A 15,514-nucleotide genomic window follows, 5' to 3' on the forward strand; every position below is an offset into this window, starting at 1 on the left:
ATTTAAGTAACCTCATGTGGATGGTGGCCACTGTGTTAGAGAGTGCAGCTACAGGTCACAGAGGCCATTACCAGGGACTTGGTGCAGGTTCTGTAGCAGGTGTAACAACAAAATATGTGAGGGTTAAAGAGCAGTAGGAAGACCAATGGAGTCTTCAATGAGGGGTGGGAAAGAGTGATGCTTGGATGGAGTGGGAGGCTGTGTGTGTGAGTGGGAACAAGAAAACTAGCAGGACTGTAAACAGGAGAAGGGAGGAACCTGGGGCTGAGGAAAGAGGTCCCAGCCTCTGGGGAGTAAGTGGGACTTGTGGCTGGAGATGGCCAGACCAGTGGTGGTCTGCCCTTGGGGGAATGTGTATAGGGTTCTCATTTCTGGATATGAGCTGGACCCAATATGGCTTACAACTGAGATGGATACAGAGGCTCTGCCCCTAGGCCAACTCACTTTGGACATTTTGGTCTGATTTCCCCAGAGCTAAGACATTTAGTTATGGTTCAGCAAACATGTATCTGCTGCATCCTCTGCTGGGCCATGTGCTGGGCACTGGGACACAGTGGAGAACAAGAAGTGGTCCCTGTCACATGGGCCTAGACCCCACCTACGCTCCCTGTGTAGGAATCTGGAAGTCCCTACTTTCCCCTGCTCTGCTTTGTGAGTATGCATGACCCTGGCCTCACCTGTTTCCAAGCCTTTCTGCCACTGTAGGACTGAGGTCAGTTATAGGGGACTTTGGCTGGCCTCAAGTAGACAGACTCTGTGTCTGGCTTAGCCTCCAGGATTACTGACTGCCCATGAGAGATGAAGGATGGCGTCCAAGGGGACTGGCATGTCTTTCTCCCGCAAGAGCTATAGGCTTACCTCAGATGCTGAGAAATCCAGGGTCACAGGTAAGATCTGGTAGGGCAGGGAGGAGGCTCCTTATGTTGGGAGGAGAAGGAAGGGACAAAAACAGCAAAGTCCCATGTCCAGTGAGCCTCAGGCCTTGCTGCACCTGTGACTGGCCTAGGACCAGCAGTCTCAGGGGCCAGGAGCCTCAATGATCACGTGATTCTTTTCTCCCTTCTGACCTGTGGCTCAGGCATTGTGCATGAAAAGCTGCTGAATGACTACCTGCACCGCATCTTTTCCTCTTCTGACCATGCACCCTCTGCAGCCACCAGCAGGTACGGTTGGGTAGGTCGCCACCCCTCACTCTCCTGGGCCAGACCAAAGACCTGAGGCTGCAGCTGTAGGAAAAGGGAGCCTAGGCTCTAGGCAGACTAGCTTAGGTTCTGTTCTCACTCTGCCCCTGGCTATGAGAACTCTGGCCAGAGAGTCTATCTTCTGGACTCTGCTTCTTCCTCTCTCCAGGCAGGGCTAGTTCCTTCTAGAAGTATTATAGAGGTCAGAGAGCAAGTGCATGTTCAGTGCCCAGCTAGCACCTGGCACCTACTCCACACTTAGCTTCTGGCCACACCTTGGTCCCATCCCAGTCCCTTGTAGTCTCTTCCTGACCTTGTAAAGTACAAACCCCACCAAGCCCTTTTCAGTTTTATGCTTTTAAGTTTAGTTTATATAAACATTACAAGTACACTTAAGTAGAAACTTAGAGATAGAAGGAAAAATACCTGTCATCTTGTTATTCTATCACATGACCATTTGATGTGATTCTTCTCTGTGTTCTTTATCTCGCAATGTATGTAGTTCGGATTATGCTGTATAGAAAACTTTTTAAAAAATGTGTCACCTTTAGTTTTCTTTAAAAATTGTTATTGAGCTATAATTGACATATAATAAACTGCACATACTTAAAATGTATAATTTGGTAAGTTTTAATGTACATATAACCTGTGAAACCACTGTTGTCATCAGGGTAATGAATATATTACTTCCAAAAGTTTATAGAAGTTGGAATCCTGTTTTTATCATCAAGCATTATTCCTTGAGTACTTTTGTACTTTACAAATGATCTTAGTGGGCACCTTTAGGGTCAGGGGTCTGCTGTGGCCCATATAACTGCCCTAGTTTTCAGGGACTTTTACTTTTGTAAACAATGCTGTGAGGATGCCCAGGGTTGGAGTCATGTAGCTAGAGTGTTTGAACTGTGATCACTTTTTTTTTTTTTTTTTTTTGAGTTGGAGTCTCACTCTGTCACCCAGACTGGAGTGCAGTGGCTGCTCCCGGCCACCGCAGCCTCGACCTGCTGGGCTCTGGCGATCCTTCCGCCTCAGCCTTCCAAGTAGCTGGAACTACAGGCGCGTGCTACCACGCCCAGCTAATTTTGATTTGTTGTAGAGATGAGGTCTCGTCAAGTTGCCCAGGCGGGTCTCGAACTCGCGGTCTCAGGCAATCCACTCACCTCGGCCTCCCAAAGTGCTGGGATTACAGGCTGAGCCACCGAGCCCGGCCTGCTGTGATCACTTTTAAGACTGTTGCCAGATTACTTTTTCAAGGGATCAGGTAGGTTCTCCCTCCCTACAGTGAGGTCCGGTGTCCCTGTCTCTCACCCCCTCACCAACCTCAGCTCTCCTATCCTTCACAATCTCTGCTCTTTGGGCAAACCCAAAAGGCAGCATCATTGCCTGTTCTATTTAAGCAGCTGTGGTGGTCAGAAAGTTCCTACTTACAGAGGGCTACTGTCCACCCCCACCCCATCCCAGTCCTGGCCTGTTCTCAGGGCCATCTGATCCTTACCTCATGTGATACCAGAGATGGTCTTGCTGCTGCTGGTTCTGTGGCTGCCAGGAAGGAGAGCAGGTGGTGGGGCCATCAGTCAGTGGTTGTGGGGATGCAAGGCTTTGGACTGGGACCAAGGAGATCCAAAGTAGGCAGACAAGTACTGGGCTGGGCCACGTGGGAAGTGCTGCAGGCACTCAGTGGAGGCTGTCTCAGGCCAGTTTCCCTCAGCTACATGCAGTCTGCTCTTGGGATCAGGCACAAGCTTGCTTTTGGGAGCAGACACAAGAGTAGCATTCCTGAATGTGGTCCTGCAAGAACTGCTTTTGAGGAACCCTCCTTTAATCCTTGGACCCATTGGAATATTCAGAGATGGAGTTAACTTGGGCTTTCCATGCTACTGGCTGGGCAACCCACTGCATAACTACCACTTGGCCTTGGCCTGGGACTCAGCAGGGGTAGGATGGGACCTTTGTGCATCTCTACATTCTGCAGTTCAGGGCCAGTAGTGGCTTATAGCGAGGGAATATGTAGTCCATGAGCCTGGGTCTTAACTACCCAGGTTCCTGAGCCTGGGCTGGAGAGTTCGTGCTTTGGTCCATCTATGTCCCCTTCCAGAGCCTACTGTCTAGGTGGATGAGTAGGGTAGGAACTGGGATTAAAGGTGGAAGAGCAGGTGCTGGCAGTCCATTGACTGGAACCAGATGGGCATCAGGCCTCAGTTCTGCCAAATCCTGCTGGTTACCACCACCCCACTCCTTGCTATTCTTAGCAGCTAAACTGAGGATAGAACATTAGACAGTGTCCTTTCCCCTCTGGGTGTATGTGTTGAGAGGATGAAGGGGCTACCCAGACAGATTTTCACAGCCCCTTTGGTTAGGGCAAGTGGCAGGTAGGTAGGCCATATGTTTTGCTGGCCATTTATGAACAAGTGGGTATAGGACAGAGCCAGCCAGGAGCTTAGAGGACTGAGCCCTTCATATTGCCTGGACATGTCTGCTTCAACACAGACTCCTCTGGCTGGGTGGTGGGGAGACTAGAAGTCTGTCCTCAAAGGAATCATAGGCCTAGGGTCAAGGGTTGAGTTAGATGGCATTGGTACTGACCACCTGGGGAACCAGCATTTCTCTCAGCCTTCTTCTCCCAGATACAAATCAATACGGCCACCTTCAAGAGTGGGCAGACTATGGGCTATGCAGGACGCATGTGTGATTCCTTGGAATCATCACAACATTTCTATCATACAGCTATTGTTCTATTTTTGCAGATAAAGGAATTATGGCTAGAGAGGGCTGTTATTTTTTAACAGTCCTGAGGTGCATTAAATTGGACTCATTATAAGTTTTAATTTAGTGTATAATCCAGCTTTCCAACCCCCAGCATGCCACAGTCTAGGACTAGGCACAGCCCTTTTGCTGGAGTCTAGGCAGCCACTCTCTGAAGCTCAGGGGAAAGGGTTGGAGAGGGGTTTAGTGTCATCTGGCTGATTTCAAGGACTTGTGGGCCCCTGGCAGCCTCTTACTCTCCCCAGGAAACCCCTGAACTTCCAGAACCTGCCAGAGCATCTGGACCAGCTGCTACATGTGGACAATGAGGATGAGGAAAGCCAGGGTACGTGGCAGCCTCTGGAGTTGGGTTGAGATGTGGAGCTGGGATCTGGAGGGCCAGGAGGCTTCTCTGGTGAGTTCAGTATACCCTGTGCATCCTGTCAGATCCTCTGTTCTGCCTCACCCCCCATCTCTCCCCTTTTCAGGACAGGTTGAAGGACGGCTTGGCCCATCCACTGTGGTCCTGGACCACACAGGTGGCTTTGAGGGGCTTCTCCTGGTGGATGATGACCTGCTGGGGGTGAGTGAGGATGAGGTGTGGGGTCCCAGGCCAACCACTTCTGGCACAGCTCCAAGCTCCCCCTAATATGGCCCTAGTCTACTCATTGTGATAGGACTGCAGCCAAAAAATCTTCCTTCCATGGCCCCAGACCATTGTGTTCTCAGTCTTTAAATCCCCAAAATAACATCTCTGAAACACTGTTGATATGGCCTCAGCCTCAAGTCCTTCCCAGCATAGCCCTGCCCTTGGCCCAGAATCCCTCTTGACACGGGCCTAGCCCCTCCCACCCTCTTCAGGCACAGTGTACTGTTGGCCACAACAGGCAAGTACCACCAAGGCTGGCTCAGTTGGGCCTGGGGTCTTCCTCCCTTGGAGAGGTACTCTGTGGGCTTAGGAGGAAGCTTATAACCCTCTTCTTCACCAGGTTATTGGACACAGCAACTTTGGCACTATACGCTCTACCACATGTGTGTACAAAGGTGAGCCCATATTCTGCTGTGATGTGGGGAGTCAGGAGGAAGTTTGAGGGCCCAGGCCTGAGGCAGGAGACACTTTTGTCCACCTGCTGGGCCTAACTCAGTTCTTTCCAGGGAAATGGGTCTACGAGGTGCTCATCTCCTCCCAGGGGCTCATGCAGATTGGCTGGTGTACCATCAACTGCCGCTTCAATCAGGAGGTATATGCCGGGGAGGAGTCTCCCTTCTAGGGAGACCTTCTCCTGCTGCAGGCCTGATGAGGGCCCCAGAGCCCCTCAGACCTGCTCAGGACCTTAATCTGAACTACCCTCTGGAGAAGGAACATGTCCCACCCCATCCCAGGTACCCCATCCCAGAAAATGCCCCTCACTCCTTCCCTTAGAGCATCAGCCCCCTTGTCTTGAGCCATATGGGTTCAAGGCTGGTGATTGATGGGCTCTGGCCCTGCTTCTACCTGCCTCATCCTGGACCTCACAGGCAGTTCCTCCCTAGGAGGGGGTTGGAGATACACACAACTCCTATGCCTATGACGGCAACCGGGTACGCAAATGGAATGTGACCACGACGAATTATGGCAAGGTGAGGGCCAAGCCCCCTGTATGTCACTTGTCCCATGACCATCCCCACAGTTTATCTGGAGCCACTGGCAATTTGAGGGACTGTAGGGCACCAGGGGAGGGACAGGGACTACTTCCAGCTCACTATCATCATCCTGAGGCATGAGCAGTTCTGCATGTTACTGCTTAGCAATGTCCTGTATCCTCCCCTTCATGCCAGGCTGGGCAGATGTGTTATGGCCAGTCTCCCCTGGGTGGTCCTGGAAGTGCAGCTGGGAGCAGTGTGAGCAAGCTGCAGTGCTTGCTGTGCATCTGTGTGTCTGTAAGGCCTCCTCTCGTGGCAGGCGTGGGCAGCGGGGGACATTGTGAGCTGCCTGATTGACCTGGATGATGGTACTCTGTCCTTCTGCCTGTGAGTCTCCCACCTCTATCTATAGGCCTGGCCTCTTGGGGTCTCCCTCCCCAAGTTTTCTGGTTCCTGTAAAGGGGCTAGGCCGTTTGGTAGCCTGAGGGCGGGCAACACATCCCCCTTAGCACTGGCTCACAGACCTCCCTTCTCTTCCAGGAATGGTGTGTCACTGGGCACTGCCTTTGAGAACCTATCCAGAGGCCTAGGCATGGCCTACTTCCCAGCCATCAGCCTCTCTTTCAAGGAGTCTGTAGCCTTCAACTTCGGCAGCCGTCCTCTGCGATATCATTTTGGGAAGATAGCTATGAGCTGCTTAGAAGCTCTTGGGGAATCTGGGATAAGGGGCTCCCTATCCCAAGAGTGCTGTGGACTAGTGGCAGGCCCCAGCTGCCGTGATAAGTGAGTAGGGTACAGCTTAGGGTGCTGAGGGCTACAGCCCTTACAGCATCCTTGTTAGGTGAGTCTCATTATTGTCTCCAGTGAACCAATGAGGAATGTAGAGTGGCAAGAGAAATGTTACTCCATGGAGGACAAATGGGAGACCTGTGCTCTCACCAGCCTTGCCCCAGAACCCGGGCTCCCCATTGGGGCTGTCACTGGGGAGGGAGTGGGTGTATCTGAACCACAGAAAAGATATTTCTGGCTTAACTCTGTGGCACCTACCCAGTGGCAGGCTACCGGCCCCTGCAGGACCCACCAGGCGCTGACCTGGTACGGGCACAGAAGTTGCTAGGCTGCTTCAGGGCAGTGCTGAGTGTGGAGCTGGACCCCATGGTGAGCTGGGGTCTGGGCTGGGTGAGCTGGGGTCCATCCACAGCCCTCTGCTCTTCACAGTCCCCCTCCCTCCTCTACACACAGGAAGGGCGACTGCTGGACAAGGAGAGCTCTGAGTGGCAGTTGCAGGGCCAGCCTACCATCCTCCTCACACTGGCCCACATCTTTCATCGCTTTGCACCACTCCTGGTGAGGGGACGGTGAGGCAGGCCATGCTAGACATACCTGTGTAGACGTGTCCACACTAAGGGCTGGGGAGCTGAGGACCTGAGTTCCAGTAGCACTACCTGGCAGGGACCCCGTGTGACCAGAGCCCTCAGACCGCAACAGTACCTGGGGAAGAGGGGACGCTTCTAGCCAAAGGTGTCAGGGGATGTCCTATAAAGAAAATGAAAGGTAATGATGCCACAGGCCAAGGAAACTGTATGTGCAAAGCTCCAGAGGGACTGTGGGACAGTGCCCCCTCTTATCTCTCAGTCAGTTCCCAGAAGAGCTCACCTTTGGGTTGGGGTTGCTTGAAGGACTCACAACTCTGTGTGGCCTTGGCCACATGCTAGGGCGGGGGTACTTTGACTGGAGCAGGAGGCCCCCACCTTACCAGTGTCTGCCCTTGGTGCAGCGCAAGGTGTACCTGGTAGAGGCTGTGCTCATGAGTTTCCTGCTGGGCGTCATGGAGAAGGGCACATCCACACAGGCACAGTCTGTGGTGCACCAAATCCTGGACCTCTTGTGGCTCTTCATGGAGGTGAGGCTCCTGACCTCAGGCTTCAGGCCCAGCCGTCAGGCTCCACTGAGGTTGGGAAGGTACAGGGAAGGTCTTGGAAAAGGTCCCAAACGTGGCTGCCCTGGCATCTCTCCTTCAGGACTACGAGATACAGGATTGCCTTAAGCAGTTGATGATGTCTCTGCTGCGGCTGTACCGGTTCTCGCCCATCGTTCCAGACCTGGGCCTGCAGGTGGGAGTGGTTGCCCTTGCCCTGAGTCCCCTGGGCCTCACCTGGCCCATTCTGAGCCCCCCCCCCCCCCACAGATCCACTACTTGCGGCTCACTATCGCCATCCTGAGGCATGAGAAGTCCCGCAAGTTTCTGCTTAGTAACGTCCTGTATCCTTTCCTTGCTGCCAGGCAGGCCAGACATGTGGTGCCCTCTGGGGTCAGCAGAGGCAAGGGAGGGTAGAGCTTATCTGACCAGGAGTCCCTAGGGAGGCTCAAGAGGACCGAACTGCCCAATATGTGGCACTCTGTTTGCAGAGCAGACAAGGTAGAGCAAAGGACTTGGGCTGGCCACCAGTCTGACCAGGGTTTTCCAAGTGACTGAAGGACATGGGCTCCGTGGGGGTGTGGGAAGGGACACTAAGGCCTGCCCTCTTCAGCCAAAGCCCTGTGCTTGTGTCTGTGTTCCACAGTGGGAATTCCTGCAAGATCTTAAAGGAGGCAGCTTTTCCTGCTTCCCAGAAGTGTTAAGAACTGCACAAGTCAGCTGGGCATGGTGGCTCACGCCTTTAATCTCAGCACTTTGGGAGGCTGAGGTGAGAGGATTGCCTGAGCCCATGGATTCGAGACCAGCCTGGGCAACTTGGGGAGACCTCATCTCTACAATAAATCAAAAAATTAGCCAGGTGTCGTGGCGCATGCCTGTAGTTCTAGCTTCTTGGAAGGCTGAGGCGGAAGGATCACCTGAGCCCAGCAGGTCAAGACTGCAGTGGCCAGGAGCGTGCCACTGCACTCCAGCCTGGGCAACAGAGTGAGCCTCCAACTCAAAAACAGACAAACAAAAAGCACTGCACAAGTAGGAGAGAAAGCCTAGCTTTGAGCTCCAGGATAGGAAGCCTGAGCTCATAACCATCTTCTCAGCCTGGGGTCTTCCGGCCTTTAGGAAGCAGGTGCAAAACTGGAGAAACAGGGACCAGTTAGGTCCTGGGAAGAGCCACCAGGCCTTATCTCCAGCCCATCCCACAGTCATCTGTTCCTGTGATGAATCTTTATCATGCACCTGCTGGGTACTGGATTTGCTGAACTTGACAGCTATGACTCTTCCTCAAGGCTCATACTCTGGGGAGACAGGCAACATAGCAATGACGGCACCTGTGGTGGTGGGAAAGCTGCGGTGGGCACGTCTGGGAGTGGGCTTCCTGGGGAGGACTCATGAGGGTGTGCAGGGTATTCTTTAGTGAGCAGAGCCCTGCCTTGACAACCACCAGTTTTGATGTGCTCCGGTCAGTTGTCTTCTTTTACATCAAGAGCCCCCTGCGTGTGGAGGAGGCCGGCCTGCAGGAGCTCATTCCCACCACGTGGTGGCCCCACCGCTCCAGCAGGGAGGTGGGTAGACCCCCAGTGGGGTGGGCAGTGGTCATCATGAGGGCTGGCTTGTGGCATCTAAGCCATCTGAAACAGCATGTGAGGTCTTTTTGCTAGCCCTGGTCCAAGTGCTGGGGGGTGGGGTAGGGGTCTTCTGCTTGAAGTAGGCCTGGGTAAGTCCTAGGTGATCCTGCTGTCTTTAACCCCTTGCCCCCACCCAGGGCAAAGAGAGTAAGGAGGTAAAGGAGGAGACGGCCGAGGAGCGGCTCAGGCGGCGTGCCTACGAACGGGGCTGCCAAAGGCTCAAGAAGCGCATTGAAGGTCGGCCCCAGTCCAGGGCATGGCATGGGGTGGGGGATTTGTGTGTGTATGTACGTGGTATGTGGGGGTACTTGGTAGTGACTATACCTAGGTTGGGCTTGGGGAATCGTGATGGTGGAGTCCTAACCCAATTCTGCTACCTGTTCCCATCCCTGGGAGCCTGGGTAAGTCAGGGTAAGATACAGCCTGAGGGCCATGTTTCCCACCTCACCCCCAGTGGTGGAAGAACTCCAGGTCCAGATCCTGAAGCTGCTGTTGAACAATAAAGATGACAATGGGGTGAGTGACTCTCAGACCCCTGTGGGTCCCTGGTGGGAAGGGATGCTGTATGATGCTCCAGGACCCAGAGGGCGAGTCTGGCTCAGGTTCCCAGGGCAGGCCTAGGGTAAGATACAGCACTGAGCTGGTCTGGTCTGGCCCTGCATTATCTGTTCATCATCACCTCATTTTTCCTTCCCTTGAAGGGTGAGGCTTCTAGGTACATCTTCCTAACCAAGTTCCGCAAGTTTCTGCAGGAGAATGCCAGTGGCCGGGGGGTAGGTGTCCTCCAGGCCAGCCCACTGACTGTGCTGCATGGCTGTGCCCTGAGCTTTGGGCGCCTCTCAGGCTGCCTCCTTCCTGCCTGTGCCTTTCTCTGGGACCTTTCCCTCCTTGTTCAAGCTTGGGGCAGGACCTTGGATAAGGAATGGTCTGGCACCAATGCATGTTTTGTGCCCTGTGCCCACAGAACATGCCCATGCTTTGCCCCCCTGAGTACATGGTCTGCTTCTTACATCGGCTGATCTCTGCCCTGCGCTACTATTGGGATGAATACAAGGCCTCCAACCCCTGTACTTCCTTCAGTGAGGGTGAGTGGCACTGGGGCCCCAGGTCAGTGAGGCTGGACACAAGCAAGCATAGGGCAGCCTCTAGCGTTGGTGTAGCGTGCTGAGCTGACTGAGGGGCTTAGGGGAGTGTCCCTAGCCTCCTGCCCAGTTAAATCCTACCTACACACAGGCAGCTTCTTCACTGAGGCAGCAGAAACCCTGCACTCTGGGACTGCCAAGCCCGTGTTTGCTCCGATTGTCCCCACAAGCTCTTGCTCTTTTATGAGCTCTTTTCATCAGTCCTAGCCCGCCCAGCTCTCTGTGTAGTCCTTTATAAGGCTGCCTTGGTTGTGTGCTGGGAAGCCCTTTGTGTGGAACAGAGTCCCCAAGAGTCAGTGGGAGCTTGACCTACCCTGGATTGGGGGATATCCCACAGGCCTGGGTCTGGGTCTTTCTGCTTCTCCCTTGAGTAACTGGCTACCATGAATGCCCCCCCAGCCCCAAGTTGTGCAGTTGCTGCCACTGACCTGAAATAGCAGGGAGTGGGGAGGTGGGGGGGGCCTGGCCTCTGGTCCTGCTGTCTGTCTAGATGGGTGGGTGGCTGAAGACAGAAGTGCTGTGCTGGGCCGAGTAGAGGGGTGGGCTGTGAGGGGAGACTTCCTACTGGGCCTTGACTGTTGGCCCTGCCTCCCAACTCCTTGCAGAGGCCTACATCCCACCCCAGGTCTTCTATAATGGCAAGGTGGACTACTTCGACCTGCAGCGCCTGGGTGGCCTCCTCTCGCACCTGCGGAAGACTCTCAAAGGTACGTGCAGACCTGTGAGCAGTGAGCAGGTTTGGGGCTGAGGGGGCTGGGCAGTCCCTGAGCCTGCTCGGCTAAGGGCGCTGAGCGATCCTATGCCCACCAGAGGGCACCCGAGGCGCTCTGCCTGCTCAGGCAGGAAGACGCTGATCTGCCCGCTCTGCTTCTGGGCTTGCATCCAGCTATCCCTTCCCTTGAGCACCCACCCCAGAGGAAGCCTGGGAGCGCAGTAATGAAATAGGGGGCATGTGTGCCAACAGGAGGCCATGGGATCTTGGCGAGCATGGGGGGTGGGGCGTGCGGGTACTGCCTGAGCTGCCTACAGGGATGAGCACAAGTTGCTCCAGTGCACAGGGCTGAGCACAGCATGAGTGAGGGCAGTTACGCCTGAAGCCTCTTAGCACGTCCTGGTGCCGGAAGCAGTTGGTGTGCTGTGATGCCGGGCGTAATGAGAAATGAGACTGAGAGGTCTCTAGGGCAGAACCTGAGGGCCTTGCCGTCTACAAAGCAGGTGTGGACTCATTCCAGGGGCACTTTGGAAAGTCTTGAGCTGGGGAGTGAAGGCGAGAATCTTGTGTTGTAAGAAGTTCCCTCTGGCTGCTGTTATATGGAGACCAGAGTGCAGAGGCCAGAGAGACAGGGAGGCCAGGCACAGAGGGGACTATAAGGAGGACACAGGTGAAAGGGAGGAGGCCAAGATGACAAGTTTGGCATTGGATAAAGTGTGTTTGAGGTGGCCAGGGGCATAACCAGGAGCAAGACCTGGGCTGGAGGCAGAGTTGTATGGTCAGCTGCCACTGTAGAGGTGGGAATGAGCCTGGTATGAGAGTAAGAGAGGCTCTGATGAGTGTGAGGTCCCAGAAGACAAAGACGGGCTGACCAGAAGCATATGGTGAGGAAGGCCGCCTGATCCTCAGTGGCTGCTGGACGAGGGCCCTTGGGATGAGCGAAGGCTGGAGTGGAGTAAGTAGACGGTGGGGGCAGGCACAGCAGTAAACAGGGTCACCTGCCTAGCCTGCCAGGGCTTCCTGCTGTCCCAGGCATTTCCACTGTAACCTCTCACCCCACCACTGGCCTGAGAACCCTCCTGCCGTTCCTCCCAGATGACCTTGCTTCCAAAGCCAACATCGTGATCGACCCTCTGGAGCTCCAGGCGGCCACCATGGATGATCTGGACGAGGATGAGGAGCCAGCCCCGGCTGTGGCTCAGGTGCCGCACTAGGGGCCGGCAGGAGGCTTTGTGTTGAGCTTTTCCTTTATTGTGTGGGCAGGGGCATCACCCAGGGCCATCTCCCCCTCCAGATGAACAAGAGGCTTCTTACTAGGCAGGTCCCTTGCTGTGGGTGGAGGCATGAGCCCTCCCTTCCTATTCCCCAGGCTCAGGGGCTAAGGGCGTACTAAGCTAGCCCTGGTCCAGGGAGCTGAGTAGCCTGTGGCCTCCTCTCTCCACCACAGCGTCCCATGCAGCCCCTGGCTGTGGGGGGGGCACTGCCCCTGCCCCGGCCTGGCTGGCTCAGTTCTCCAACCCTGGGCCGAGCCAACCGCTTCCTCAGCACAGCAGCTGTGAGCCTCATGACCCCACGGCGGCCTTTGAGCACCTCGGAGAAAGTGAAGGTCCGCACGCTGAGCGTGGAGCAGAGAACCCGTGAGGACAGTAGGTGCCGGGTGGGGTCAGACACTGCAGGACCCTTCTGTGTACAACCCCCATCCTGGGTAAAACCAAAATACACCTCCATGCCTTCCCAGCCCTGCAGCTTGGCAGCTTCCCAAGGGTGCAGGAAGCACACTCTGAAAGCAAAAATCGATGCTACACAAATAGGCTCTGGTACTGCGGGGCCTTGCCCTGCACCCCACCCCAACCCTCACAGTCTCCCTGCACATCTTTCCTTGGGCAGAGGAAGTGGGAGAGAGGATTCCCTCTCCTGCTGTGGGGCCCATCCAGGCTGCACAGACTTGGGAGAGAGCTGGGATGGCCCCGCCCCTGACCATGGCCTCCCCACTTTTCCCAGTTGAGGGCAGCCACTGGAATGAGGGCCTGCTGCTGGGGCGGCCCCCTGAGGAGCCTGAGCAGCCCCTCACCGAAAACTCACTGCTGGAAGTCCTAGACGGGGCCATCATGATGTACAATCTCAGTGTTCACCAGCAGCTGGGCAAGGTCTTGCACTGTTGGTCCCTGTGTGCTGGGTGGGGGATGTTCTGCATGTTTGGACATATGTGTGCACCTCTGTGTGCTCATGGGGCTACAAGGCTGCCTGTGCATGACTGTGCACATGAGCACATGCCACAGCAAGGCTAGTTTCTGCCCCTGCTGCTTAGGTCTGACCTAGCTGACTGTTGTAGGGGAAGCCACCCTGGGCCTAATGTTGGGAGCTCGGCGGGGCTGGGGTCCACATTGGGTCTGAAGAAGCCTGGATGAGGTGCCCAAGAGTAACTCTGGACATGTGGTGTCCTGTGTTCTAGATGGTGGGTGTCTCTGATGATGTCAACGAATATGCTATGGCTCTAAGGGACACAGAGGACAAGCTCCACCGGTGCCCCAAGCGGGTAAGACCCGACTAGGCAGGCATGTCTTGTAAAGGAAGGGGTGTTGTATAGGGGCAGCTTGCTTACTCAGGGTCCCCAGGGTAGCCCACAAAGGAAATCTGGTTCTGGGGGCTGCTCCAGAAGTTCTTATCCCCCATCATGCCGGTGAGAGCACATCCTGACCCCATCACCAGTGTGGCCTGAGCCCAGGTGTCTCCACCCTCCAGCCCACTAAGTGCTGATGCACACCCACTCTCCTCATCAATTATGAATCATCCCTGAGTGCTTCCTCAGCCACTTGCAGAGTCAGCAGGAAGCAGGCCCTGGCTCCTCTGCTCCCTCTGGAGCCCCTCTGCCAGAGCTGTCCTGGCCTGGGGAGTGGGGCCAAATGTGTCCCTGCTGGGCTTTCCTGGCAGGCCACTCACCCCCAATGTCAGCAGAGTCCTGGGCCTGGCCATCCACTGGAGCTGCTGCATTCCTGGCATTGAGTCCCTGGGTGTTCTGGCTAGGGGCTCTGGTCCCTCAGCTGAGCTCACTTCCACGTCCTGAGGGGATGACTATGGATGTGTTCTGAGGCTTGCTCAGGGTCACCAGTGGGTCAGTGGCAGAAGAGAGTTTTGAAAAGTGGAGCCCCACTCTTTACCTGTTCTAGGCACTAGTAGGGCCCCTCATAGGCTGCCTGAGGGGGCCGGGGCAGACTTGGGTGTGAGGCCATGACTTGATTGTCCTCCTTTCTCCTTGGGTGGCAGAGGAAGGACATCCTTGCAGAGTTGACCAAGAGCCAGAAAGTTTTCTCTGAAAAACTGGACCACCTGAGCCGCCGTCTTGCCTGGGTCCACGCCACTGTCTACTCCCAGGTGAGTCAATGTGGCCTTAGCCAGTTGCTACCCCCACAACCTCACTGCCCTGCCATGGGGTAGGCGGGGTTGTGCCAGGATCCTCGATGCTCTCTGCCCTCTTGGGCCTCTGGCACACACATGTCCCTTTCCCACCCTTCACACTTCTTCCTCCTATACCATGCCACATTCCTGTATCTCTCATGCCCCATGGAGTTGAGTAGGTGCCATTTTTAGACCTCCAGTACACTTCTAGCTTTAAGTCTTTCCTTTGAGAGCAGCGTCTGCCTCCCCTTCTCCTCTGCCCCCTCTTAGTTTCTTAACCCCCCTCCTTCTCTCCTGGCTCACCAGGGGCTCTGCAACCTCTCCCGGAGCCTTACCCCCACCCTCTGCATCTGCTTCTGTGTGACTCACCTGCCACCCTGAAGGCTTGTTCCCTACTCACTCACTCATTCACTTGCTCATTCATTCAATAACACAAATCCCATGCCTGGAGTGTGCCAGGGACACATGGTACTGAACCAGAAAGATGAGCATCTGCCCTCCCATGGCATTTAGCCTGGTGGGATACACAATCAACAAAACGCTCCGGCTGTGGAAGAAGACCCTCTGGATTTGTTTCTTCTCCCTTCCCTCTGGTACCTCTCTCCCATCAGTGAGTGCCCTGGGGCTCTCCCTGGGTGCCCACATCAGGATGTCTGAGATCTTGGGCATGCCCCTTCCCAATAATTGGGTGCTCAAGGCCTTTGGTGTCCCCATCTCCGCTTGGTATTTCTCCTGGTGGCTCCTCCCCAAAACCCAAATCACCTCCATCTTTTACCTACTCCTTCCTCTCTTGCTGCCACAGATGACCTTGCCTTCAGCACCATGAAGATATCAGATCAGGGGAACTTCCTCTCCTTCCCCGCTCCAGGATTACATGCCTGCCTGCCTGCCTTGGCAGTCTTGCTGCCCTCTCTTACACTGTCTTCTCAGGACTCTTGCCTTCCTATCTCTCTGCCTTTTTTTTTTTAATTGTGTTAAAATATACATGACATAAAATTTACCATCTTAGCCATTTTAAAGTGTTGAGTACATTCACATTCTCATACAAGCAATCTCCAAACTCATTTTATCTTGCAAAACAGACATTCTGTACCTATTAAAAATAACTCCCAGCCGGGCTCGGTGGCTCAGCCTGTAATCCCAGCACTTTGGGAGGCTGAGGTGAGTGGAGTGCCTGAGCC

General features: G+C 54.8%; 1 protein-coding gene across 5 annotated transcripts in view; it reads left to right on the forward strand.

Moving 5' to 3' along the window:
* Nucleotides 1-15,514, forward strand: part of RNF123 (ring finger protein 123) — a 29,551-nt gene that overhangs the window by 876 nt on the left and 13,161 nt on the right. For 3 of the 5 annotated variants that reach the window (XM_008063169.2, XM_021715084.1, XM_021715086.1), the window contains exons 2-26: nt 770-887; nt 1,079-1,163; nt 4,187-4,266; nt 4,409-4,503; nt 4,910-4,964; nt 5,076-5,161; nt 5,454-5,540; nt 5,863-5,930; nt 6,084-6,209; nt 6,587-6,701; nt 6,786-6,890; nt 7,321-7,446; nt 7,565-7,657; nt 7,732-7,805; nt 8,903-9,020; nt 9,221-9,320; nt 9,538-9,599; nt 9,785-9,856; nt 10,048-10,168; nt 10,831-10,932; nt 12,033-12,139; nt 12,385-12,583; nt 12,939-13,084; nt 13,390-13,473; nt 14,202-14,309. In XM_008063169.2, the coding sequence (XP_008061360.1) occupies nt 806-887; nt 1,079-1,163; nt 4,187-4,266; nt 4,409-4,503; nt 4,910-4,964; nt 5,076-5,161; nt 5,454-5,540; nt 5,863-5,930; nt 6,084-6,209; nt 6,587-6,701; nt 6,786-6,890; nt 7,321-7,446; nt 7,565-7,657; nt 7,732-7,805; nt 8,903-9,020; nt 9,221-9,320; nt 9,538-9,599; nt 9,785-9,856; nt 10,048-10,168; nt 10,831-10,932; nt 12,033-12,139; nt 12,385-12,583; nt 12,939-13,084; nt 13,390-13,473; nt 14,202-14,309 (2,496 nt within the window). In that variant the 5' untranslated portion in view covers nt 770-805. Of the gene's footprint in view, nt 1-769; nt 888-1,078; nt 1,164-4,186; nt 4,267-4,408; nt 4,504-4,909; nt 4,965-5,075; nt 5,162-5,453; nt 5,541-5,862; nt 5,931-6,083; nt 6,210-6,586; nt 6,702-6,785; nt 6,891-7,320; nt 7,447-7,564; nt 7,658-7,731; nt 7,806-8,902; nt 9,021-9,220; nt 9,321-9,537; nt 9,600-9,784; nt 9,857-10,047; nt 10,169-10,830; nt 10,933-12,032; nt 12,140-12,384; nt 12,584-12,938; nt 13,085-13,389; nt 13,474-14,201; nt 14,310-15,514 lie in introns of those variants that run through there. The other 2 variants (XM_021715085.1, XM_021715087.1) reach the window with 2 other exon arrangements.

The sequence above is a fragment of the Carlito syrichta genome, unplaced genomic scaffold, assembly GCF_000164805.1.
Source record: "Carlito syrichta isolate Samal-C Ts95f unplaced genomic scaffold, Tarsius_syrichta-2.0.1 Scaffold306628, whole genome shotgun sequence".
Classification (NCBI taxonomy): domain Eukaryota; kingdom Metazoa; phylum Chordata; class Mammalia; order Primates; family Tarsiidae; genus Carlito; species Carlito syrichta.